At 38.4% G+C, this 26,955-nt stretch overlaps 3 protein-coding genes across 18 annotated transcripts in view; 1 reads left to right on the forward strand and 2 right to left on the reverse strand.

Annotated features, from left to right (window-relative positions):
• HEATR5B (HEAT repeat containing 5B) overlaps window positions 1-91 on the reverse strand; it is a 61,227-nt gene extending 61,136 nt beyond the window's left edge. For all 3 annotated transcript variants that reach the window (XM_074863325.1, XM_074863322.1, XM_074863326.1), the window contains exon 1: window positions 1-91. The gene's annotated coding sequence lies outside the window, so the exon portion shown is untranslated.
• Window positions 9-12,974, forward strand: GPATCH11 (G-patch domain containing 11). 3 transcript variants are annotated; one of them, XM_074863343.1, is made up of 10 exons: window positions 9-122; window positions 412-544; window positions 633-859; window positions 1,731-1,772; window positions 1,852-1,972; window positions 2,694-2,784; window positions 3,920-4,021; window positions 4,824-4,905; window positions 5,458-5,543; window positions 12,710-12,974. In XM_074863343.1, the coding sequence occupies exons 2-9, from the start codon at window positions 498-500 to the stop codon at window positions 5,511-5,513; spliced, it is 768 nt and encodes a 255-aa protein (XP_074719444.1). In that variant the 5' UTR covers window positions 9-122; window positions 412-497; the 3' UTR covers window positions 5,514-5,543; window positions 12,710-12,974. The 3 variants fall into 3 exon arrangements, with proteins under 3 accessions (XP_074719444.1, XP_074719445.1, XP_074719443.1); XM_074863344.1 differs by lacking the exon at window positions 12,710-12,974 and adding an exon at window positions 7,660-8,072 and having other exon boundaries at window positions 412-548; XM_074863342.1 differs by lacking the exon at window positions 12,710-12,974 and adding an exon at window positions 7,660-8,072.
• Window positions 6,034-26,955, reverse strand: part of EIF2AK2 (eukaryotic translation initiation factor 2 alpha kinase 2) — a 24,615-nt gene continuing 3,693 nt past the window's right edge. For 7 of the 12 annotated variants that reach the window (XM_074863338.1, XM_074863333.1, XM_074863336.1 and 4 more), the window contains 15 exons: window positions 25,825-25,951; window positions 22,529-22,643; window positions 21,187-21,356; window positions 20,267-20,393; window positions 18,513-18,595; window positions 17,531-17,615; window positions 17,035-17,069; window positions 16,730-16,864; window positions 16,170-16,289; window positions 14,816-14,923; window positions 12,886-13,078; window positions 10,571-10,696; window positions 9,930-10,025; window positions 8,076-8,138; window positions 6,034-7,995 (listed from right to left, as the gene is read on the reverse strand). In XM_074863338.1, coding sequence (XP_074719439.1) covers window positions 7,876-7,995; window positions 8,076-8,138; window positions 9,930-10,025; window positions 10,571-10,696; window positions 12,886-13,078; window positions 14,816-14,923; window positions 16,170-16,289; window positions 16,730-16,864; window positions 17,035-17,069; window positions 17,531-17,615; window positions 18,513-18,595; window positions 20,267-20,393; window positions 21,187-21,356; window positions 22,529-22,643; window positions 25,825-25,928 — 1,680 coding nt within the window. In that variant the 5' untranslated portion in view covers window positions 25,929-25,951 and the 3' untranslated portion in view covers window positions 6,034-7,875. Of the gene's footprint in view, window positions 7,996-8,075; window positions 8,139-9,929; window positions 10,026-10,570; window positions 10,697-12,885; window positions 13,079-14,815; window positions 14,924-16,169; window positions 16,290-16,729; window positions 16,865-17,034; window positions 17,070-17,530; window positions 17,616-18,512; window positions 18,596-20,266; window positions 20,394-21,186; window positions 21,357-22,528; window positions 22,644-25,824; window positions 26,238-26,396; window positions 26,645-26,955 lie in introns of those variants that run through there. The other 5 variants (XM_074863337.1, XM_074863331.1, XM_074863327.1 and 2 more) reach the window with 5 other exon arrangements.

Here is a 26,955-nt window from a genome sequence, read left to right on the forward strand (position 1 = left end):
CTCGGCAGCGCGGAGACACCTGCGGCCGCGCAGCAGGAAGCGGGAGGCGCGCAGGCGCCGGCGGGTGGGGGCGGCCGCGCGCAGGCGCCGCGAGCGGGCCGGGCCGAACAGAGCGGAGCCGGGTGAGTGCGCGGGTGCCTGCGAGTGCCCTCAGCCGCCCCCTCCCCTCCCCTCCCGGCCTGCGGGCGCCTTGGGAGCGGGCGAAGACTCCGGGGGTTGAGAGGCGTCGCGGCCGCTGGTCGAGGAGCGCGGAAAAACGCGCTGTGGGCGTGAAGCCTGGCGCGGGGGCCACCGGACCGGGGAGGGCGGGGTCCCGACCCCCGCCGGGTTCACGTGTTTTCGTCCTTCAGCCTCCGGCCGCGTCCCCAGCAGCAAGTGTTTCTCTGGTTGAAAGCGGGTTCTGCGTTTCAGGTAACCTGCAGAGAAATAAAATGCGTGATACAGCGCGTTGACGGTGTTTATAGGAAAGGGGTCGGAACAGGGCATGCGTGCTAAGCATGGAGGACGATGAAGAGGAAGACTACATGTCTGATTTATTTATTAAGTACGTAAGTGGCTCTTTTTTTCCCTTTTAAGTGATTGTAAACGTGTAAAAAAAATTGATAACATTTGCTGGAATTATTAACTCTTAGGCAGGATGTAAGGCCAGGCTTGCCCATGGTGAGGCGGATGAAGGATGCTATTCAGAAAGAAGAAAAGCAAAAAGAAGCCAATGAGAAGAACAGACAAAAGAGTATAAAAGAAGAAGAAAAAGAGAGACGTGACTTGGTATTGAAAAGTGCATTGGGCAATGAGAACAAAGGCTTTGCTTTGCTCCAGAAGATGGGCTACAAGAGCGGCCAGGCCCTTGGCAAAAGTGGTAAGCTTGTCACTGTGTGGAAGTATGTGTCTGTGTTCAGGGGGACCTTTGTATTTTACAGGTTGTAGTTGCCAGTAGACAGGGTCAATAAATGCCTCTCTGAGAGCCTGAGTGTTACTGAACTATAAACATGTTGTGACAGAACAAAAGATGAGAGCAAATCTCTGAAAATTGAAATAAAAATGGTACGGACTATCCAGAGATGCAAGGGAAGCAGCAGTACTTGTTGCTCAATAAATGCACTTCCATATGCACATGCTTACAGGAATTGCATTAAGGATGTTTTGATGGTCTTGCAAAGCTAGTAGTGTTCCAAAAAAAGTCATTCCCTCCCTCTACATTTATAGTTGAATTCTGAAGAAGGAATAGTGCACGCTAGCTTGCCCTTATGAAGCCTTAATAGACGAAGTAAAATCAATAAAACAAAGCATCAATAACTGCTGTGCCAGTTCAGCGTGTCTAGCAGACAATCAGGAAATGAACTGGCCCAGACAGATACTTTTTATTCTTCATCTTTGTCAAGTTGTGAGATTTTGGCATGAAAAATACTACAGAAGGCTGTAACAAAGCAGTCTTTGTCGCAGGTATGTTATACCTGTCAAGGCAACACCATTTTCTTTCACTTGGGTAGTATCATGAAAAAAATACATAGCAATCCAGCAGACAAGCCAAAAAAGAGGGAGTTCCAGTTCAGCTGGGTCATTTGCAATCCACTAAATGTACATTGATTTGGGATTTTTCAACTTCCAAGCAACAAAATCACAAGGTACATATTTAATGGTAAAAGCAGCTTGTCTGCTTGAACATACTGCACAAATCGTAGTTTGAGAAAGACCTGATTTCTTAAACTGACCTGTTTTTTCCCTTGCAGGAGAAGGCATTGTTGAACCTATTCCTCTGAACATAAAAACAGGTTTGTGATACTTCCTAATTTACATAGTTGGTTATCAGAACTTCTCAACTGCTTACGTCCGTCTTTTGAACTTACATAGGCAGAAGTGGGCTTGGTCACGAGGAATTAAAAAAGCGAAAAGCTGAAGAAAAACTAGAAAACTATAGACAAAAACTCCATATGAAAAAAAAAGCAAATGAACAAGCTGCAGATCAGTTCAGGTAAAATGATGTAACTGATATTTGAGGCAGTGTCTAAACAACGATTCCTTTTATGCTTTACGTTTGGTTATTCTTTTAACGTGTTGCTATTTTTGAATGTTTCGAATGAGAGGTAAGAATTGAAATACCGAGTAATTGTTTCTCAGTTCTAAAGCGAAAGCAAATGAACACTAAAGCTAAAAGTGTGTGCTGCATAATTTACTTTTCTAAATGTTAATAATTCAAACAATATACATACTAGCTTTCCTCAAGTCAGTTGCAACTTTTTAAATCAGAGAACAGTGTCATCTTTTTAATATAAAATCTACAGATAATCCTGAGCAATGTTGCTACAATGGTTTTAAAAATCAGGGTAAATTTGTGTAAGTTTTATTGGGTTTATTTTCTCCTGATTTCCTTGTTACATGTGGAGAAGGAAAGCCTAGGGAAGGTTGTATCTTTTGCAGATGTTTAGTGAACCACTTTTTTCATGTCTTACAACATGACACCTGATGAAGAAACAGTGTTCAGTCTACTGTGATCAAAAAAGCACTGTCTTAAAGGTATAATTCCTTAGAAATACACGTGTGATTCCGCAGAAACAATGTCAGAAGGACTTCTTAACTTCGTTATCCTGGTCTGAGGGAATTAGTACAGCTAGAATCTTAGATTTTCTGTTTTAGAAAAGCTATCTCCCTTTTTATCTACCTGCTTATTTCAGCTATCTACTTTTTCTTAACAGAATAAGATTCAAAAACAAACAAGAAGAACGTAAGATGGAAGGGGACCTCCGAAAAAGCCAGAGGGCCTGCCAGCAATTAGATATGCAAAAAGTGAGACCTATATTTTTGGGGTTGGAAGGAAGGCTTATAAGTTAGAGATAACAGGCTACAAATAAAGTAGTGATTCAATTCTTGGAAGTTGTCTAAAATGGTGGAATAACGAGCCTGAAATCTTGATGTTTGGCAACACTTAAGTCTTCTTAAAATATTTCAAAGTATATGTTTGCACCATTAAGATATTTGAAGGTATACACTGATCTCACAGTAACTTATGTGAGGACCCGTGTTAATTTGTGCCATCAGAGCTGACCTGTTCTTGCTCCTGCATTCTTGTGGTTACTTTTGAGCTGTTTGCATATCTTTCAGTAGCTAATGTCAGGCCGTCCTAAATAACAGTGCTGTTTACCTCAAGTGAGGGCGCAATATCATCACAGAGTGGTTGACCTTGGAAGGGACTCTGAAGGTCATCATGTACAACCCTCCTGCTTAAGCAGGGTCACCTAAAGCAGGTTGTCCAGGACCATGTCCAGACAGCTCTTCAGTATCTCCAAGGAGGGGGATCATCATTGAGGGAATCAGCAGATTCACCAAATAAGCATTTAAACAAAAAACAAACCCAAAACAAAGTACCTTCCACCTGCAAGGAGTAACATGGGTGATAGCAGTGATCTACGATAAATTTTTGACACTTGAAAACTTAAAAGTATTTTTCTTTATTAACCTGTTAGAGGTTAATACTGCCCACAAGTTCTGCTGAGGTTGTTTGATATTCCTTAGTCTGCTTTAAATGAAGTCGGCTAAATTATCTTAGATCACCTTCATTGACTGTTCTTCCTTTAACTTTACGTGAGGTGGACTAGGAAGCACTGTGTAACCTGGGGCAGCATGTTTTCAACTGGTAAGAAAGGGTATCTGTTCACAGCCTTGGTGTGAGATTATGATGCTGTATAGCCTTACACATACTGAACTTAATGTTAGCATGCATTGACTTGCTTTAAAAAGAGGGAATAATCCTTGTGAACCGCTGTACATAGTTTCTGACTACAGCCTTAGTAATTCTTGGTTATAGTATACAGGAAAGTTTTAATACCCGACATCTCGCCTATTAGAAATTGTTTTTATCCAGTATCTTACAAGGAAACCTGTAAAGGCAGATAATTTTCATTTAAATCCTTCACTATTTAAGGCTATTGATGTTCCCAAGGAGACTTGGTATTGGCTAGAACCTGAAGAGGAAGACAAAGATGAGGAAGACAAGGAAGATGAATGCACAAGCTCAGACTTAAGTGTAAGCTCTGCAACTAAATTAATAGCCTGATTCAGAATTAAATTTAATATTCCTTTAAAAAGTATGGGTGTATACATACCTGTATAAAGGATATATGTATACATGTCATTCTCCAAGCTGTAGTGAACGGCCTCTTTGCAATCTTAGAGCAGTGATTTTTATAGCAGTTACATGATAAAATGTAAGACATTAAACCACTCATTTGTTGCTCATCTGTCTTGAAGCTGATCTTTGGAAAAAGTAGCTTAGAAATTAAATTCTAAACATTTTTGTCTTAACCAGGATACACAAGGTCACATATTTGATTGAAGTTATTTGCTTTTGAGTTTTAATTTTGGATACCTCATATCATGTCTTAGGCTGAATTTTAGAATTACTAAGTAATTTCTGAAAATGCTTCACAGATTATCTCAGATGAACACTGGCAGTTCACACTTTTTGAGAACTAGATTACACGGCTGTTGTTAGCCTTATGTGTTTGATTTGCAGAGATTAGGTGTGAAAAATTCCACCAAAAATATCATATACTTGAAATAAGGTACCTAGGCAATATTTTTAGCTCTCTCTTCCATGCATGTTTCTTAGCTAGAAAGAAGGATGAGCAAACAACAGCCATTAACTTTCCAGAGATCATGAATTCCTTTGCTCTATGCTACAAATTCGGGAAACTTTGTGCCTGACTGAGCTACAGTATTGTGTAGCTTTTCCATAGCAAAAGGTTAAACTATTTTAGCAGAGCTAGTAGCTCAAACTATTACGTCATGTGAGCCCCGGATCATTGCATACCTGTACATATCTCTAGGTATCAGAAAAGCTACACATCCTGACTGCCTATCTGAGAGAAAAACACTTTTATTGCATTTGGTGTGGAACAACCTATGAAGGTAAGAGTAAACCTGTCTTGTAACTGTTTTACTTTGCTTATGCAGTTAGACTCAAATAGTACAATATATCCTTTATGTTTCTCTTACTGCAGTCTTTTAAATCTACATAGCAAATTTTCCTTCCAGGCTGCTGTTCTTTGCACAAAGCTTTGTATGTTTTGATTATAAGCCATTTTTTAAGTGTTTACATGCACAAAAAAAACCAACCAACCATCCATCATATTGGCATTTCTTTAAATTGGTATTCATATTAATTTTTTTTAGGAAAAAAAATTTAAGATATTAAAACTAGTACCATAAAAAGCTTCAAAAGCTTGTTTTTGAACAGAAATAAACATTTCTGAAATGTTTATGACACTATCCAATTTCACTGCACCAAAGAGGGTGGAATTTGTGTTCACTGTTTTAAAGCAACGTTTGGTATTAATAACTTGCAAACCTTCTGGGATTCTGTTTAATCTGCTTTACATGGATTTGTCAAATAATTCTAGCAACTTTTTCTTTCCCTCCTCCGAGCTGGAATTACTCACTTTTTCTCTGCTTATCCTGTAGACCCTGAAGACTTATCTTCAAACTGCCCTGGAGACAGTGCTGCAGATCATGACTAGCGCCTTTCTCTAGGAAGGAGGCCTAGATAAGTATGTATAGTTCATAGTATCTTTCAGAAAGTTCAGAGCTGTGCTGTACCGAAGAATTCACACCAAAGTATGCAGAAGAATAGTTACATTGACAGGTTAAACTCCTTTCTGAAGCATTTTATGGATTTTCTTCTTGATGCACAATTTAATAGGAATTAAAACTTTGCATTTATAATTGAACTACCATAATTGAGAGGCAGGTTAAGCCTTCCACAGTCTTCGGTTATGCCCTGCCCAACTGAATAAGATCAGCTGATAATAAAATTCAAATTTGAGTAAGGGAATAAATGCTGGCTAGTTACTTCTGTTGTATGTGTTAAACAGGTTTTTTTCATCTTTACAGAGATGACTAAACATCAGACTTTTTTCTTTACTATCTTAGACCTGGTGGGAAAAAAAAGCTTGTGAAACACTACAATGATATTATTTGTATCAATATTCTGTTGTATGTAAAGTTGCACATTTTGCATAACTAAATAGTACCAGATCATGATGATGTTGGGGTTTTTTAATACATAAAATACATTTTAATACACCTTTTATTTTTAGGGAACAACAGTTGCTACTGTAAACAGTCACTAATAGAAAGGTACTGCTGAAGTATACAAATACTGTGGAAAAAAAAAAGTATCAAAACCTAGTGGGACAAGCTCAATATTACTTAACAGTAAAAAGGTAATGGTGTTATGGGTGCTCTGTCCGAGAACTGTAAAGGATATTCACCCAAAGCTTGTCACATACAAATGTTCATATTATAAGAGTAGTTTTATAGGTGAAAGGGAAGAGGAAGTGTCAGAGTACCATTTCTCCCAGATCTTGACCACTGCAAAGAAATACTAATTAGTTCAGAACAGTGAAATGCTGTATGTATTTATGATTCATGATAAGGAAAAAAAAAAACAAATTCATGTCTTACAAAAGGATGTAAAAGATTCTTACTTAGCAACAAATACTTGCAGATAGCAATAATTTCCATAAGAATATAAAAATTACTATGCATCCATTTATAATAATTCCTTTTTACAAAGCACCCCATTTTAACCAATTTAACATTCCAGAAAAAGCATCCAGTACTTCACTACACAAAGTACCCATTTTTCTGCTCAGAAGTATCTGCTCATTCGCCTTATGAAGTTACGTAGGCTCCACAGCAGTGGATAGTTTAACAAGATACAGCTCAAAGACAAGCATCTGAAGGACTCATGTGCCTGTCTTTTCTCCCTGCTCTCCCCCACCACACACAATTCTTCCAGTCCAGGCAACTCTGAACTCCAAAGAAGTCTATCGCTAAAGAGTAATAGGCAATCTGCTGTTACCTCGTGTGGGGCTGACAGTAAGGCCATGAGAGGTATTCAGTACACTTGTTAAGGGTTTGAGGCATCCTCAGAGTTACAAAAAGGGATTAAAACCTAGCAGTGTGGGAGAGAATGTTTAAGGTGCTCTCTCAACACAGGATTGCAAATGGTTACTAGTGAGGAAACAATATAAGAGCACCTTAGATGTTTCTTTCATGAGGAAAAAAAAAAAAAAACAAACTCAAAACCTGAGGTTTTCTAAGGTTTTCAAAAGTTTAGAACAAATTAAACTAGATTTCCTAGAAGCTGAATGCTTAACATTTAAATACTCAAGGAATGCTTACTCTAAAAGTATGTATGGTTGGACTGGATGATCTTCAAGGTCTTTTCCAACCTAGACAATTCTGTGATTCTGTATTTTTAAATTCTAGAGCACTGAAGGTGCTAGGTGTTCAATGGGTGTGCTGAAAAGTTCACCTTAACTGAAATTCAGTGAAGAATAATCCCCACCTATTCCTAGTATATTTTCTACCAAAATTAGTCTTGGTATTAATGGGAACATTCTGGTAATTATTAAAAACATCACTGAACAAATCAGAAAGGTTTGAGTCACACACACACACCCCACAAAACAGCACTTCAATGGAAAACAATAGATAGCATTGACTGATAATGGATGCAGCACATGTTAAGAGCATGCATACAGGTATTTGCCACGGGCCAGTTAGCACCACATCAACTTAATCTTCTAGGAGACAAGGACTAGGTTCCTGTACTTATTGCATGATATAGTCCGGCTCACCCACCACCTCTGTTTCCAGGTAAAAACCGCTTGCACAGTACATAGTCCTGGTCTGCAGCTGATGGGTGTGAATGGCGATGTGCCCCTTTTGGCTGATGAGCTCCTCACTGGCAGGAAGGCAAAACACCATGGAAAAGTCTTGCTGTTGCTTCTGACATTTACTGTTATTTCATCAGTTTCAACAAACATCAAACTCTGGTTTTAAACAGAGCCTGAAAGCCTTTTAAAAGAGAGTTCACTGAGTATGAGTTTTCAGTGAGCTGTCTTTATCAACAGACTTAAAAAACTCAAGTATTTCAGATGCAGAGTATCTTCCTGAAGGGTTTCTTGAAAGCATCTTTTTGATTATAGGTGCCTGCAAAAAGAAATAAAATGTCAATACATTTTTTTAATGCATAAATAAACTAACTGAAATAATGTATTAAAATCCCATACCTTTGTTGGAAACTGGTTGGTGAAGCTCGCTGGAAGATTACTTTCTCTAACATTATGCCATACCTGAAATTCATAAGAGAGAACAGTTTCAGTATATTTTCATAGATTATATTTTGCATCTCACCCATATAATTTACTGAAGTAATTAGGAAAATACAAATCTACAAAAAAGAGTTTGAAAGTTTTTTACATTTAGTTGTACTTTTGTTTTTTTTATGGTCTTCTCATCAACTGCTGTCCCTTTTTAAGCTTAAAAGCTTCACACTCAACAATGATGTTGTTTGTTTCAGAAACATTATCCTTATAATCAGTGTCCAGTAAAATAACAGCTCCCATGAACTTGAAGCTTTTTCCCTACTCTTCAGTGATCATCAGCTGAGCCATTTACTCAGCTCATAGTCAACTTTGCTTTTGCATGATGCTCTTTCAGCAGGGCTTGCCAGCACCATCCAGAGTTTATCATGCTCCGTTAAGTGAAATTATTTTCTAAGCTGATGGAGCAGCTGAAGACCATCCTAGGACTTTCCATCCACATGACTTCCCCACCTGCCTACAGACACAAGATTTTTATGCTTTAAGGAAACAAGATGTAATGGTTTAGCCCCTGCCGGGGTCTGAGACCACGCGGCCGCTGCCCCTCCCCCACAAAGGGAGTGAAATACAAAGCCCCGGGCTGAGATAAGGACACGTTTAATACAGCAGTGCAATAGCAACACAACAAACAATAACAATAACAGTAATAACAATGAACAGGGCAAAATATCTACCAATATAGCAGTGAGAGAAAACCCGGCGGCGCGAACCCCGCGCGATCACCGATTCTTCCCGCGCTCCCGCGCCAGGAAAATATGACGCGCGCCAGGATGTGAGGTCTGCGTGGTATCTGAATAACCCGGCTAGAGCTCCCCCCCCACTGCTGGGGAAACTTAACCCTATCCTGGTTAAACCAGGACACAAGACTAAATAATTGTCTTGCCCTTTTGACTGTAAACACTGTGGGACTGTGGACACATTTTCAGAGTCAGCTGTGAGCAGGAACAAGATGTTTTAGAAAATACTACAAGGTAGCTAAACAGAGCCAAATTGAACCTGTGAGTCGAGCAGACCCATTGGTATTGTTTTCCCATACTGGCAAAAGGACCAAGCTAACTGTACAAGAGCTACTGGGTCCAACCATGTACATATATCTTACATTAGGCAAGATACTTGACAGCTACATGCAGTCCTACATGTAGGTTTGAGCATACAAGCTGTTACACTAATGATGTGCAAAGTACCAAGAAAAGGCAAAAGACATAAAAGATAGCTTTTCAAAAAAAGCTGGAGTAACACTGGTTTTCTTTTTGAAGTAACATCTTTTTCAAGTAAAGCTACTATTACAAATCACTTTTGTTCTCATTTTGGAAAACTGCAAGTGTTCTGGCTTGATAGAAACTTTGTTCTTGCTTCACTGTGCAGTGAAGATGAGAGCATTGCAGAGATGAAACTCTCCCATTCATAATTTTTATTTTCTGAGATTAGAAGAAATAGTCCCTTCAAATACTCTGATCAAACATAAAGATTTATCAGAAACTTGAAATCTTTTTTGCTAGACATTATTATTTAGCATGCCCAGGCTTTAATGTCAGTATGTCAGTAAAACATAAGTGAAATAAAACCAGTAATATTTGTTTACTTCAGTTACTACATTTCAACCAAAGTGTGAGCACTCATGGGCCTTATAGAAATGAATCCAGGGGGAAAATGTAAATAGACACAGTACTCTAGATATACAGAGTCCTTCTAGCCTGCAATCAGCGTGCGATACCAGCAGCAAAGCAAAAGAGTCACAGACTAAATTTAAAGATTACATACCTTAATTTTCTCATGACCACTGAATGCCGAAAGAATTTCAAACCAAACTAATCCCAGTGCATAAATATCTACTTCATTTCCATATGTGTCCCCGAACTACAAAGATTAGCACAAGAACAATATAGGCATCAAATCCAACTGGACAGTACTTCTTAAACCAAAATTTGAAGTTGGTAGAAATTTCTACCCCAAAGCTACAGGACTGGCCCTACTTGATCTTACTAGTTGTTAATGCTTTCTGCTACAGACCTGTTAAATAGTGACTATTGTGTCACATTAAACACACTGAAATTAAGACTTCCACAGACCTATATGGATATGGCAAAAATAATGAAACAAATAGAAGGACTCAAATGCCCCAGTTAACAGAAGTCCTAAATTCAAATTGAAATACATGGTTGGGAGGCTGGTTTTGCAAGAGCATTCCTTACAGCATGCAATTTCAGACCGTGGAGGTTAGGCACAGCAAAATAAAATCACACTTGCAGACAGCTTTCTCCATAGTAGTTATCCTCATATACAGTCGTACCAGGGAACTTCAGGCAACTTGATTTAGAACTGAGATTAGGATTGAGAACATCCAATGCTGAGTTTATAATGAAAATCTAGTTAAAGAAACACTAGTACAGCAGGATAATTACCTGTTCTGGTGCCATATATGATTTTGTTCCTCTGTTCTCAGTCAGAGTCCCATATGCCACAGAAGTCACAAGACCAAAGTCACCTATTTTTATTTTATCTTCACGTGATATGAATATATTCTGAGGCTATATACATATTTAAAAAAAAAAATAAAATCACCATATGAGCAAGGTTCATTGTCAAGCATAATCAGCCACAGAAGTGCTCCCCATAAAACTTGATAATTGTTCAGAGAAATTAGCATTAAGAAACTGATGGGGTGGGGAATAGAAAAAAGCTCAATTAATTTTTAAAAACAAACTAAATTTTAAGTAGTACATGCCACATTGAGTGCAATTTTTCCTCACTAGCTCAGTCATAACTGTATCATGCTTTAATGCTCTTCAAATACATTGTGCACATAACATTTCATATCCAGAAGTGCTTTTTAGCCTTCAATCCTAGCCCTGGGATTTGATGCACTTGGGCAAAGCACTTAGGCTCACATGGAATTCCACTCAAATCATAGTTTCTCCTAGGCACAGCAGGATTATCTGTACTAAATCAACTGCAGAGTTAGGATTTACTACCACCATCTCACAGTATCACTTTTAAGTTTCCATTGAACTTCCCATTTTTAAATCTGACAAAGTCATAAGCAACTACAAATAGAATTGTATGTGCTTGGATGAAATTTCACAAAGAAGATAAAGAAACTACACTTCTGAATGTTATTAAACCAAAACCAAATAACCTCACGCTATCTTTTACTCAAAGAAGCTCCAGTGGACTGTAACGCCAGGAGAGACTTCGTATTTAACAGGATCTGTGTGTCAAGAATTGCCAATGCAGTTCTGTTCAAGTCTGACCATGTCACACACATTTAATACAGTGCCTCTACCTGGCTACACTATTTAAAGACTCCATTCATAGCAGGCACAAATGGAATTCATACCAGCTTGAACCTATCCCGCAGCTTTGATTCTGGGACATGGAGATCTCAGATGGCCAAACATCTAAGTTGACAGCAGATCAAAATGGGGAGAAAAGTTTCTAAATTCAAATGCAGACAGACAAGTTAGCAATAGGACTTGGAAGCAGGTTACAGCCAGATGCCATGGATAAGGGACTAGGGCAGCAGATTCACATGAATATATATAGGATATAGATATAGGCTATACATAGGAATAGCAAAAAGTAAGAGACTGAGCTGAGATGAAAATAAAGTAGGACTGAAGGAGCAAGAAAACACAAAGCACAGAGTAGGAAGAGCTAACAATTAATGGGTGAGAAGGCACTTATTAGGCCTCTTTTTCCCAGGCATCTAGGGAAATAATTATTTTATGAGTGTATGTCTGTAGTCTGTTCCAGTATTGTAGCAATAAGCCTGATGATAGAAAAGCTCTAGAAGATAGGACGATTCTATGAGTGGGCAGTGAACATGATCTGGAACTACACTGTGAATGCAAAATGCAGAAGATTTCAATCTCTGGCTTGAGAAGTCCATAAACTTCAGGTTACTATAAATCTTGAGAGGAAGGGAATATGCATCAAGGACAGAATCACGGTATCATCTCTCAGCTCTGATACTCTCTAGGTGTTTGGAATTAGGCACTATACAAGGAGAACAGCATCCTAGATCAACATTTAATGTGACCCACTACAGCAGTTTTTTAGGAACACCACCACACTAACAACTTTCAGAAAGCAAGTGATTTAAAACTCTGTAAGCAACACTGTAGCTGGCATATGAAGCCCTGAAGACTTGCAACCTTGTCCTTTATAACCTTTATCTTGAAATAAAATCTTTCTATTATTGTGCACCGGTAGAGACTGAACTTCTATCCAAAAAAGTAGCATTCAAATATTTGTATGCATGCATGATACAAGAGCAACTAGAGTATGCTGTTATCAAACACAGCATATAAATGGATAGTTTAGCTAGCCTAATACAATATGGCAAGAGCAAACTTCCTAGACTCAACTTTTCCCTTTCTTTTTTCTAATTATTTTATCACGTAAAGTTAGTATTTCTTATTCCAATAGGCAGTCTTGTGACTCAGTAACACATAATACACTGAAAACTCCTGTTAACTGATGACTAGTGATTTTTTGAACTACTACATTCTGAGATCCTCCAGTTTAACTTCTGATTTCAGGATGAAGTCCAGCCAGTTGCTGAAAAAAACCCAATTAATCACTAGCAACATCAGAAGAGGCATCCTACTATGGTACATAATAGATTAAACAAAGACTAGAACAATTTAACATTTTCTGAAATTCCAATAAGTACTATTTTAATCTTTTTTTTTCTTTAATTATCTATCCCACTTACCTTGAGATCTCGATGAATTAACTCTTTAGAATGAATATATTTCACTCCTTTCAGTATTTGTAAAAATTTGGTTTGTGCCTTCTCATGATACTTCAGGTCTCGTCTATTCTTTTCAATCCAGTTTTCCAATGTCCCTTGTTCACATAATTCCATTTGGATGAAAAGACAGACAGTTTCTTTGTCTGACTTCTGCCTGCAAAAGAAAATTACATACTATATTGAAATTGGCAAGATACAATTCCTCCCAAGCCACCAATGATTCTCAGGTTCCTCTTAAAAAAATTCCTTTTATTAAGTATTATTTTTGGAGTTCCCCAAAACAAAGTCTGCAAGTCCCTTAATTTTAAAAAAGGTTCTAGACCAATTTGTACTAGATATAAATAAATAGAACTCCAAACCAAAGAAACCCTGTTCAGTTGCTACAAACCCCTGGAATATTGCTAACATTTTGCTTGCTTCCTTGTTCACACTGAAAGTTTTTTCAGTGCCCAAATTCTGCTCTCCTCATATCTAGAGGCATCTCCTATACAGGAAGAAATAGCACTGTCCTTGGCTCCCATCTTGCCCTGTAGGAACTGCTGCAAGTCCCTGGCAGGTATTCTCTATTCTGCTCAAACACAGCTTTAGCCTCCCTCTCCTACCCAGCATGATCACATTCTTTCAAACTCTGTCCCTTCAAGAAAGTAGTGCGGTCACCATCTTTGACATCAGTCTGCAAGTTAGAGAAGCCCTCTGAGAGCTGGAAATATAGATGAAATATATTCTCTCCCCTGACAGCCTCACACTTTGAAGAAGAGTTCCCTCACCATCAGCCTATAGGATAGGCTATAGGATAGGCTGAGGCTGGAGATGGTGAGGGGAAGGACAATATGAAGAGGAGCAGGCACCACTTTCTCCTACTTGTCTTGTGTGATCTGAGTGCCCTGGAATGAAGCTGCCTGAGGCACTGAAAGAACAAGCATTAAGCGTCTCAGGACTTGCTGTAGCCTTGAGGTCAGGGCACTAAGTGGAATTCCAAGCTGGGGGCACTAAGTGGAATTCCAAGCTGGGACCTCAGCTTTGAGGACTTTTCTTTCCTCTGTTTTACCCAGTAACTGTTCAACATAAAATGCGTAATTGATATTGAGACTCCCAACATATTTATGATTGGGTTTTGACACGAGACTTCTTTTTCCACTCTTTTATTCCTCATTTACTGAGCACACTGGATAGGTATCATGCCAACCATAATTTTGAATCCATTAATATTTTATGACTCTAGGTAAGTGTGGCAACATATCTGAAGGGTATGAATTTACAGCTAGTGAAAAAAAGCTTACCACAGAAGCTTTGAAAAGTTAGTAATCTAATGTACAAGTAAAACTCTCACCTCTGTCTTCCCAGAAGTCTTAGTGTTGAAAGACTACCTCTAAATGAAAGAGCATTTCATTTTGTATTTCTGTTCTCAACAACCAAAACTGTTTCAGGCATCATAGTTAAAATGCTAACTTAGATTTAATTATTTCTCTATGAGAGCTACTGGCTGACCAGTACTTATTACAAAAAGGAAACTTCCGATCAGGAATTTGGCAGCCAGCTGCCAGAGCTGCCAGACAATTTTTTAGTTTCTGTTGTTAATTTGAGCCCCAAACTTGAGTTCTGCCTTCTTATACTCCTCTATAGATTCATAAAGTTCTGTATATTAAAAGAGAGGAGAAAAATAAAATTACATAATGTATCTTATCAAGGAAAATAAGATACAGATATACTTAATTATATATGACCTGCTGCTGAAAAGTACTGCCTTTTTTCCTAACAGTAAGTCTGTAAGTATATATATGCATTTATATTTGAATAATGATTTATAACCAATCATCAGCCTTTCTTTTTACAACACAAAATTTACTACAGCAAACAAGTTTGTGAGTGCAAGCTACTATCTTTTAGTTACCTTGAGTCTGGATGAGTTACACAGTCACATCCTTTCCAGCTACAGTAATACCGTACTATGTTTTCGTGGTCAAGTGCTGCAAGTTCTTTTACTTCACGCCTTACATTCCTATTTGGAGGGGAAAAAAAAAAAAAAGAAAAAACCCAAATGACATTTCCCTATAAAAATTTAATACTAAGTTAAATAAAAGACATGATATCAAGTAGCAGTATACGGATAGTTTTACATTCATTTAGAAAAATAATTTTCTCCTTCATACAAGTTCAAAATTGTAGTTACAAATTCTGTGGGTTTTCCTTCATCTGCTCAGTTATTCAAAGTGCAAAAATGTTTTAACCATATTAGAAATTAAAGCCCCACTCAAAATAAGCTGAGAAAAGCATCATTATGTTAGGTAGTCAAACACAATGTAGCAAACACGCATGTTTTCTTTTCACCTCTACGGAGTTTGTCTACATATACTGGTGAAAATGTATCTAAATACTCATGAAGAACTAATATTAAATTTGACCTGCACTACCTGTTGTAACATTGCCTAGTGAAGTAAGTTCAAACCCATCAGCAGACCAGCAGTCTTTATTTAAAGAATCAGTAGAATGTTTTTTAGTATAGATCTCAGGATTGCAATATAAATGAAAATAACATATATTTCTGAAGAACACAAGAATTTGAAGGGCAGTTACCCAATGTAAGGGACAAGTATCTCCACCAACTTGAAACTTTTTGAATAGATTGCCTAAAAGAAATTCAAGTTTTTCAGCTGCTAATAAAATACTCCACTAGGTATTGATTACAGAAAATTACCTTTTAAAAAAATAATTAAGATCATCATTCTCTGTTGAGATTTATAAAGGTCAAGTAACGTGGTGTGAGAATAATGACTACATGGGTCACATATTCCAATTACAAAGCACAAAATGTATTGCTTTAATTTTTCTCTATTTTCCCTAATTATAGTCATTATGCACTACCGATATGTAAGTTTTCCATGTAACCTGTCAAACATAACAGTGCTACCTTCAATGTTTTATTAATCAGCAAGTTTTCTTCAAACACATTTTGCAATATTAAAAACCAGAGCACTAGTGTGTTCAGGGGAAGTAGAACTTAACAAATACACCTTTTTACATGTCTCTGAAATTATTCCAGCGCATGCAAAAATTAACCAAGTTGCATGGTCATTTTCAGCTTCACTTAGAAAAAAAGAAAACAGTTTACCAGAAAGAATGGACAATTAGTAATGAAAATAGCTTAAATGCTCCTGGGATTATTAAAGAGACAAAATAAAGTACTAAAATCTTGATTAAGGTTGTCCCAAAATAAAAAAAAGCAGAAGGAAATATACAGTACATACTTTGTGAAGCAAACTCGTTTGACTGCATAGGTTCTTTCATCAAGCTTTCCTGTTGCCTTGAAAACATTCCCAAAACCACCTTCACCAATGGGCTCAATATTTTTAAAACTCTCAAGAAATCTTAAAAAAAATAGATATATAACTTAAGTATACGTAACATGAAATTTGCAAGATATAAAAATGATCCTGACAGGTCTAATACATCTGCTGAAATATTCTACAGGGATCACTCAACACCTATACAGGTCTAAATCATAGTCTTGAAGATTAAAACAACGGAAACTGACCCTTGAAAGCATGTAGAGTAATTATCCTCACATCTTCACACAAATGACTTTTGGTTGTAAGCATTAAATATCATCGCATGTCAGTTGCTATATATATTTTACATATATTTGAAATTTCCAGAAAAAAAAAATACTATCTCAAATACCAATTTTCTTTGAAACTTATTTTTACAGCAGTATTTTCCCACATTCTATTATAAATAAACAAACAAATCTAGACCACTACATACTGTAATTGCCATACAGATCTTATTTAAAAAAAGTTATTCTTACCTTTTATTCACAGTGTATGGACTTCCATTCTCTTCACTGGTATTTGTGTCCAAATCTGGCAGACTTTCATCTGAATCCGACATCTTTCTTTTCTCTTCCTGGTTTCTTGCATTATATAAATTAGCTGCCAATTTTCTTTAATAACAAGGATAAAAGCAGAACTTATAATGAGCCATTTTTCTAATATGTGACAAGAGAAAAGAAATGTACCTCCCAATAGTGGCATTTCTTTGCTAGATATAGAAACACTAAAGTGGTTTGCAATATTGTTTATGGGAGATACCAACCTAGAAATAAACACGTACCTTCCACATTTCAAGGCAGAACCTTGTGCATCCCTCTACATGAAAAAGAGAAAAAAACTAACTTAGATATTCTGAATATTTTCACTTCACTTAGTTTAAAATGTGTCTGAGAATGTATCTAGGAATTGTCTATATAAATGTGTCCATACCTTATATAAACAATGTAATAAGAACAAAGCCATATCTTAGCTTAAATTTTTTCACATATGCTATGTATGACATCATCATTCTTCCCACAGAAAAATACTAGCTTAGTTTGACCCTCTTTCTTGGGAGTACTGCCCATTTGGTCAACAGTACATAAATTGGGTCCACAGTACAGAAATAAATTACTGATGGTTAGTAGTAAGAAAGTACTGAATATTCTTAGGAAAAATGCACATGTTTTCTAGTGATTAGTGGATAAAGGAACAAACTGATGCTACACACTGACAAGAAGCTTGCTCTGTTCAGGGTCTAAAATTTAATTACAAGGAAGACAGTTTTCATACTATACCTGAGGAGGAGAAGGCTTTTCACTTACTGCCACATCTTTCATTTTTTCTACCAACTTTGCAGCTGAGTCTTCAAAGCAAATACTGCTGTTATTGAAAAATAATAGACTAGTTTTAGGTGAAAGGAACACAATCATAAATAAAATCATTGCCATGAGAAAAAAGAAACATCAAAAAATAGTTTTTAAAAGCAAAACCTGAAGAAGCATTAACAATCATGACTGATTTAAACTACAAAACTTTATGCTGGAAAGCTAATAAAACAGTAACATTTTGTAATATACTACTCTATTTCTATATAATATCATGATATGTAGATATCTATATGATATATATTCTAGTATATCCTTTAATTAAATAGGTTAAATACAGGTGTTTATTTCAAGGCAGTGCAGCCACCTCTAGCATCGTATGTATCAGCTTGCTTTACAATCACACAAAGAGCATAAAAGAAGTGGTAGTGGCACTAGGGTTCCCAAATCACAAATGAAACTTTATGCACGTTCATTTTCTTTTGCTAAGCAAATTTTCCCTTTGGTGGAAATGAAGAGTTATGGAGAAGGAAAAAGGAAAAAAAACAAACTGAAGAAAGCAGAATGTGAAACACAAGAAAGTACTGAAATTGAATTATACTGAGTTCACAAGTGTCACAATAGGAAGATGAGTGTCAAAAATGGCATGAAATAATGCTATTGAATGAGGCAAGGTACTCTACATCACAGTAAAAATGCTTCTGAAAGAACTACTCATGGCAAAAATATATCAGAAAGCTCTAAAACTATTATAAGCTAACCTGTAATGACTCAAAATTGCACAAGTACAACAAATTTTGCTCTGAAGTCCAAGAAATATAAGCTCAAATTAAATGGCTTTACATTGCAATAAATAAACCGACAGATTTTATTTAGAACTAGATCACATGACCCTCTAAGATTAGTAAATACATTTTATTATCACATTATCACCATAAGTGAACACACTTACTCCGAGTCCGTCTGAGTTGGCACTCGAGAGGAATTGCTACATTTGCTAAATGTAGAATTGCCATTAGAATATTTACTTCCCATCTGAAAAAAAGAAAAAACAAGAATGGTTAACAAAATCATGTAAAAAAATTCCCTAGTGCAAAAGATGCCATTCAAAGAGGTTGGAGTGAAGATTACAAGGCCCTAAGTGGAAGTTGTTAACTGCACTGAACATTCAAAGCCCTGCAGAAGAAAGGCATCTGCCTAACTTCCACCCAGAGGAGAGAAACACAGGACCCTGTCACACTGAGCATTTTCCCACTCATTTTGAGACTATACAGACACATTTGCAGAAGCAGAGTCTGGGATCTATTACAAAAATCAGGCTAACAGTTATTAAAAGCAAATGTTTTCGTTGTTTACTGCATCTGCAATTGTCTGTGTAGAAAACAAGGTATATGTAGGCTTTGATACACGTAATCAGCAGAACTGAAAATCTGAGTCTGCACAAAATGACATTCAATGTCTTCAGTGTGAAAATTGGATTACTAAACCAGGGTTGACTAAAAAAATTAATCCAAAATACTTAGCAGAGGTTCTTCCCATTTTTTCCCCCCATGTCATAAGAGAATAAATGTAACATTAAAAGCAACACCCACATTTGTTACAGACCATAACCCAACAAAAAGTAAAAAAAATCTTAAGGGTTTATGCTTCAATGATAGAAACAAACAATTGACAGCAAACAGAACCTATTTTTTTGAATTCAGGAGTACTGGGCCTTTACTGCTTTTTGCTAGTTATACTTTGTTTGTTACACAGACATCACTGGGAATTAATAAAAATTAAAACCAAACCAAAACAACCCACCCCAAATTTAGAGTAATTGCTACAGAGGTTCTGCTTGAGGTAGTAAATTTCAGAGTTTGATGAAAATGCAAAGACCCATGAGCTTGCAACACAGGAAAATACTAAAGAAGGATCCTAGAGCTGTAATAGGCCACCAGTTACAAGGTTAACTTAAAAACAACAATAAAAGAAGCATTTAAAATTCACATTAAACAGACAAATAATGAAAAAAGTACTTAAAGTGAAAAAGATTTCTTTCCTCCCCCATACTGCCTTCCTTCCCTTTAAACTACACTTTAGTGTAGTTAGTTCATATGTACTTCATATGTACTGTTCTGTGCATTTCAGAAGTGGGTTTGGATCACTATTAGAATTCTGATAATTTTTTGCATGTATGGAAATACAATTGGCAACATAAAGACAACAGCTCTGCTCTGCAGATGATGGTGTTAGCAATTGCTTCACTAGACTTGGAACACTACAGAAGGCATGTCCTGTTGATTCTCACTCCTGCTTTTGCCTTTCTCATATTTCACAATAGATTTTTGATCCAACAGAAGGCAGTAAGAGATTTATGTTCATAGCCAGTCAGCTCAACAACACTTCACACAGGAGACAACCAGTATGTTAGTCAGGATTCAGAAATTTTTAATGTCTGTACCCTTGACTGACAACATATCAGACCATATTCTGAAACACACAGAGATATCAACTGTGAGGTTTTTTAATCAGCAATTGAATATAGAAACACAACATAAATTTCACCAACAGACTCCTGTAGCCCAACCAACCCAACAAAATATGGATTGTTTCCCTCTTAAGTGGAATCCATGGAATATGCTGTTAAATACAATGAGGAAATCTGTTCAAACATTAAAGACAGAAGAATTAAACTTTTGTCTTAAGGCTAAATATAGCACATACTGTTAGAGTGTCTTCCTTATTTAGCTTCTCAAATGCTTGTTTTGCAGCAGCTTGTTTTGCAGCAGCTAGAGAAGTTCCAGTGCCACTTCCATACACAATACCACTAATTGTACAGCTACAAGAAAACCTGTAAAATACAACAGGGAATAAAGTCTTATATCCTATATGACAGGTCTTAATTTAATAATTTTAAACACTACAGTCAATTGACATTACAGAATAGAAATCTGAAATATACATCTTCAGGACATTATTTCCAATAGACATTTAATCTAATCAATAATGGTAGATAACTAATTTGACATGCCTTCAAGATAACCAATTTTCAGAGAGTGAATACTTAGCACTTTTGAAGACTGAACTCTTCAAAGCATCCTATCATATGCACCCACAATCACAAATTATCTGCAGTTTAGGTTTTAAAATGGCTGATTTTTTATGGGAAGAGAGGAAGAGTTTTCCAGCAGATACTGTCAAGAGAGTTAAAATACATAGATATTCTTTATTATTCCTCAGATGTCATTAACTGGTATGTTTCTACAACTCACTGACTGCAATACATACAGGAGACATAAAACAGGCTTTCCTGGGCACTTGGTTCCTTGGAGTCTCCAAAATACATGCCAAGAGGTCCACAAAGGTGCCAGAGCTACAACCAAGATTTTGTCAACACCAACTATCATTTTATCATCATGCCATCTCTTCTCCCAGCTAAACAGTCTTCTCAGCCTCTCCTCCTATGTCGTATCCTCCAACTCCTTAACCACCCTAATGGCCCTCCGCTGGATTCTCTCCAGACTACCTCCAAATTTTTACTGTATTTCTAAAGATTAATCTGACACCACTCAGGGTAACTAATGGTAATGTTAGTAAACATGAAGAAGTATTAAAAGCAAGTATGAAGACAAACTACATCTCACATGGGAGCATGGGCGTCTCCGGTACGTTCTTTGTTAGGATAATCAACTATTTGCAATGTCCGTTGTGAATACATATTTAGTAGGCTGACATAGTTGCTGGCTGGTACAGGTAATAAGGTCGCTTGAGTTGTCATTAATTCTGCAGCTTGCACATTTGAAGGACTCTCTGGCTATAAAACAAATGAAACAGGTAACTTAAAAACTTAAGCTTAATAAATTAAGATAAACAGTGCACAAGATCTAATATTTGATCAATGTTTGTCAGCAACTCAATATATTTTTAAGAAATCACCAGTGTGCATTAATGGAGTCCCTTGTGGCAAAGGACAGCCATCCCAACCCAGAATTATTACATTTTGAATTTCCAAAGAAATGTAAATCCAGTTTTCCAGGTATTGCAACAATGTCTTTAACAACCTATCACCATGTCTCCCTCCCACCTCTTTTATGAAAAGACAGGGAATGAGTTGTGACATGTCAAAAAAAAAAAAAAAGCAGCAAATGCTGCCTTCTGAATTTTCTCACAGCCTGAGCAGAGCCAAGAAAAGTGATTGCTGCAGGATGCTGCTGCCTTTAGCAAGGGCTGCAAATGCTCCTGTGCATGTGCAGGGGAAAGCAGGATTTTTCAGCTGTGTCATGATTTGGCAGCATTAATAACATATTAGCAAACATACAGCAATTGTGTTAAGGTAATGATGGTGACAAAATAAAAAGCATATGGAAACAGGTAAGGAAAGATTTCACTCAAAATGTGCTAAGAAGCATTCAGAATCAGAAAGAAAAATAAGGAATGGCTACCACAAAACACGTGGCAGAAAACAGAGAAGTAAAATTTAAACCTAAACTAAATCAAGGAAGGATAAAGAGCTATATAAATCAGTTATACCATAAAGAATATAATGACAAGGAAACAAAGATGAATCAGATCAAGTGAGAGTAAGCAATTTTATAAGCAGAGTGGCAACAGATGCACTGAACAGTGCCCTGCAAATGTTTTGAAGACACCGAATTACTGAACAGTTGTCAAGATGAAAAAGGAACACTGTCCACTCTGGATATACCAAGGCAACTTAACAAAAGCAAACACATTTCCTCATCCTCCTATAACAGCAGAGGAGGAAACACTCTTGATATTACATACTAACCATGTATTAGAACAATAAGGAAAATAGTTCAGTGGTAAAAAGTGGAAAAGCACTGAATAAGACAGAACAAAGACAAGTTAAATAATTCAAAACTCTTCCAAATTAAAGAAAACGATATTTTATTGGCTACTTTTAGAGATTCATCTTCAATATTTACTAGCAAAAAAATAAATTATTAAATCCTACACTTTACTCACCCGTTTCTCAATCACTTCCCAGGTTTTTTTTGCTGCTACTGCTTTTGCTTCCTTCTTTTTTTTACCAGTGCCTGTACCATATTCTACACCATTTATTTTAACCACAACTGTGAACCTGTAATGGTAATGGAAGGAAACTTTTCTAAAACATTGTTACATTTTGTCTCATATATACTTAATAAAAAGAATGTTAATCTGAGAAGGTTATTATCTACAAAGCACAATAAGTTAACTGTGGAAGTATTTAAGCATTCATGTGTTTGTATTATATCTAACTCCTAATTATCATAATTCTTAAGTAGAAATATTTCTTTTATGTTTCCTCCCTAATCACAAATGCCTGTACTTTATTAGTTCTAACAGTATTTTTAAATGCTTAAATGCTTTAGAAAAGCAGAATTATGTAAATTTTTAAAGCAAAAGAATGCATAAGGTCAGCATTGTTACAGGCAAGGTTGTGAAGCCCTAACACCAGGACACATCTCAGCACTGCAAAACTGTATGGAGAGGAAAGATTAGTTAATCTTGATTTCATGGATCCAGACGTGACATTACACTCACCTTTGATACGCTGCTACATACACTAGTTAAGTGCAAAAAAATGTGTCTGGTGCTTCGTGAGACAGAATTTAAAGGCAGCCCCAAAAACCAAAAAAACAGTCCTGCCCTTCCACACTCAACCACTGATCCCTTTCCCCGCCGTTGCACAACTGTGCATGCGCTGCTTCCCATACAGCAGCTCTGTGAGCCAGCACAGGGAACTGGTGCAGCTCAGGACTGACTGTACTGGGTCGGGCTGGGATGGAGTTTACTTTCTTCATAGCAGCTGGTATAGTGCTACATTGTGGATCTGGGACTAAACCAGCGTTGATAACACAAGAATGTTTTACCTGTTGCTGAACAGTGTTTGCACAGCATCAAAGCCTTTTATTTGTCTAGCCTCCCAGCAAGTAGGCTACGGGTGTGAGAGAAGCTGGGAAGGGACACAGCCAGCGCAGCTGGCCAGAGGGACATTCCATGCCATATGGCGTTGCGCTTAGCAATAAAAGCTAAGGGAAAAAGGAGGAAGAGGGGACATTTGGGGTTATAATGTTTGTCTTCCCAAGTAACCATTATGTATGAGGAAGGCCCACCTTCCTGGAAATTACTAAATGCCTGCCTGCCAATGGGAAGTAGCGAGTGAATTCCTTATTTTGCTTTGGTTGCACATACAGCTTTGCTTCACTTATTAAACTGTCTTTATCTCGATCCACATGTTTTTCTTCCTTTCACCCTTCCGATTATCTCCCCCAGCCCACTGGGGGGAAGTGAGCGAGTGGCTGGCCAGGGGTTTCACTGCCACCTGGGGTCAACCCGCCACAGTGACCTAATAGCGAATGGCTGGCTTTCACACCAAATCAGTTCTTATCCAGATCCAACTTGTACTGCAGCTGCCAAATCCCTAATGTTTCTGCTACTACCTTTGCAGAAAAGGCAACAGAGAAGAAAACTAAATTTCTGCTTTTGGCAGCAACACAGACTTGCATGAAGTTAAAGTGGCTGTTATTATAACATTAGGGTGTGTCTGTATTTCAGATTGCAGCTGAGCATATAGATATACAAGTTCAGTCAACATGATGGATTCAAACAAAGAAACAGTCTAGGTATAACATCATGAGTTTCTCTGTGGGACAATTTGTCTCAAATAGTGGAATGACTTCAGGAACTAACTTTTTTCAGTATTCCAACTTCATTCTTCACTTCCCTTTAACAAAACGTTTGGAAGACAAACAATGCAGATGCAGAATAGTGCTTGCAGTCATTGCGTAAGCAAGACTTAATGAGAGACCTTAAGGAGGTAAACAGTAGGACAAGGCACACCACATAGGAAACAGCATACCAAAAAAAAAAGCATGAAAAAAAGGTTGTTCTTTGGGAAAGGGTTTGTTAGTCAACCAATATCTAAGTGCTGAATATTACATACATTCAGCTAGACTTTGCATCCAAAAGTCACCATTTTATTTAAGCATCCATAAGGAAATCTGCAGTCCGAGTCTCAGTGACCCATGAGTTAATTACCTGAGTTGAGGATTATCTGAATGAGTGTTACACTGACTGGTCCCAAATGTACAGTCACACTTATCCACCACAGACCCCAAGTTAATAAGCACTGCCCAGACTTGTCAGGTTTAGGTAGGATCAGCCTGGTTGCCCACACACTGCATTCCCAGCCAAAGAAAGCTCGCCACTGCTCAGGACTGAGCCAGCCTGGGCTCTCTCAACCTTCTTACATCGCGTTCAGCAGTGACCCTGCCAGACATTGCAGTGGAAGCAGCTACAGCACCAAAACCAGGATAGGACGGGAGGAGATGCCTAGAGGTGCCTCTGCATCATGCCTCAGACAACTGCAGGAGGACTTATGAGATGGGACATAGCACAGAAGACTTAGGGAGCCAGATCAGGACCAGCAGTGGCCCATCCGTCCGGTTCACAGGCAGAGCAGTGGGAAAGAGCACCACGAGGGCACGGAAGGAGGTTTACAGCACTCATCACTGTAGCCAGATGCTGTATGCTGTACTCCCTGGAACAGCCCAAGTTATCCAGGATTTTCCTAGATACCATTGCCACACATCACATCACTTACAGATGCAAGAGAATGAGTTGAATTGTATTTCTCAATGTAGCAGAGCACACAGAAAAAGTGAAAAAGTGCAACAAATGGGATAAATGAGTAAATTTGAAATGTGTGTAAATTCTGTTTGTCCCACGCCATCACTTTTGAAGCATGAAGATGTAGCTGTGTGACCACAGCTATGGCCATTACTGTGATAGGGGTTACTTCTTTGAATTACATGAGCCGCATGGGGAAAAAATTAAGATAACTGATTAACATTTGACACCCAGCTAATACTTACTAATATATTCTAGGACTATGGTCAGGTCTACAAATAAGTCAGCAAAGACAGTGCTGGCTGGCAACATGGAAGACATTAAAAGAAGCATCCTAATTATTAGCATAAGGCTTGACTTCATGTAAACTAGCAAAAATTTAAAAAAAAAATATCACCCAAGGAAACATCATAGATCCTGAGTCTCTAAAAGGAAAACAGCTTAAGCAAAACACCCTGCTCTTGGAACAGATGTTCAAAAGTTAACTACACATAAAACATGTTGGTACCCAATCAATTAATATACATCCAATGTTTATGGTTAGAAATTAACAACATAAATCACAGACTTTTATGATTCCAAGCTTTACCCAGTTCATTCATTGCAGGAAGAGTCCTGACATTTATTGACATGCATAGTGAACTTACTCAGGATCATGAGATGGGCCAGTCATCCCGACGTCGATATAAGCCAGTCTAAGTTTATGCTTTTGACAGTAATGGTTGATCTTCTCCATGTACTCACGTTCCATTTTGAGACAATCTCAAAAAGGTTCTGCAAAGCAACATTCAAAAATACATCTGTACCTGCAGGCACAGCATAGCGACAGGCCCTAATCCTAGCAGACCACTGCTGTGATGTAAAATAGAAAACTGGTACCAGTAACAAAGTTCATGGAAAACTAATTCTCATTTCTAATTCAAGTAGTTGATCTGCAACTGTTTTTGAAAACTCGTTGCTTGGAATAACACATTTGGAAAGCAAAGCAGAGAATTTAGTGATTAGAGAAGGTTTCTTAGAAGATTTCTTGGTGACAAAAGGCTGAATCATTCACCAAATCCTGTGGGGAAAGAAAGTAATAATTAAAAAAATCTGTAACGCTTCTCCAGCTAGAATTAGAATCGATTCCTTCGATTAGAATCGATTGCCTTCGGAAACCAGAAGGCATTTTAATGTATCCTTTCAAACCACGGTGGCTGCCGGGCTCAGGGACACGTACCGTCAGTGAATCCAGGCACCGGGCCGCGGGCAGCCCGCCTCGCCGGGCCGGCCGGACCGCCTGCCCTCCCCGCCCTGACCCCGGGCCGCGGCAGCTGTTCCGGGTCCCCCGGAGCTCGGGCAGCCGACGCAGCGCGGCCCAGCACGGCGACGGCGGCGGCGGCAGCGGCAGCGACGGCAGCGGCTGGCAGGCGGCAGCAGCGGCGGCTGGCAGGCACCGCCCCGTTTCGTTTCCCGCAGCACCGCCCGCCCCGGCTGGAAGCGAAACCGAAAGGGCGGTAGGCAGCCCCGGAGGCAGGGCGGTGGGCGGCGCCGAGCTTCAGTCCCGCGGCCACGGGGCGAGGCGAGCGGGGCGGCCCCGGCCCCGGCAGCTCTGCCCCCTCAGCGCTGCGAAATGCGCGGGAAAGGGGCTGCGAGGCCAAGAGGCGCTTCCCAGCGGGGTGTGACAGCCCAACAGTGCCCCCCACCGGCACCGCCCAGAGCAGTGCCCCCCACCGGCACTGCCCCCCACCGGCACTGCCCCGAGCAGCCTCGACCTCTTCCCGACACCGATGGTGCAC

This window comes from Strix uralensis, chromosome 3, assembly GCF_047716275.1.
Source record: "Strix uralensis isolate ZFMK-TIS-50842 chromosome 3, bStrUra1, whole genome shotgun sequence".
Lineage (NCBI taxonomy): Eukaryota > Metazoa > Chordata > Aves > Strigiformes > Strigidae > Strix > Strix uralensis.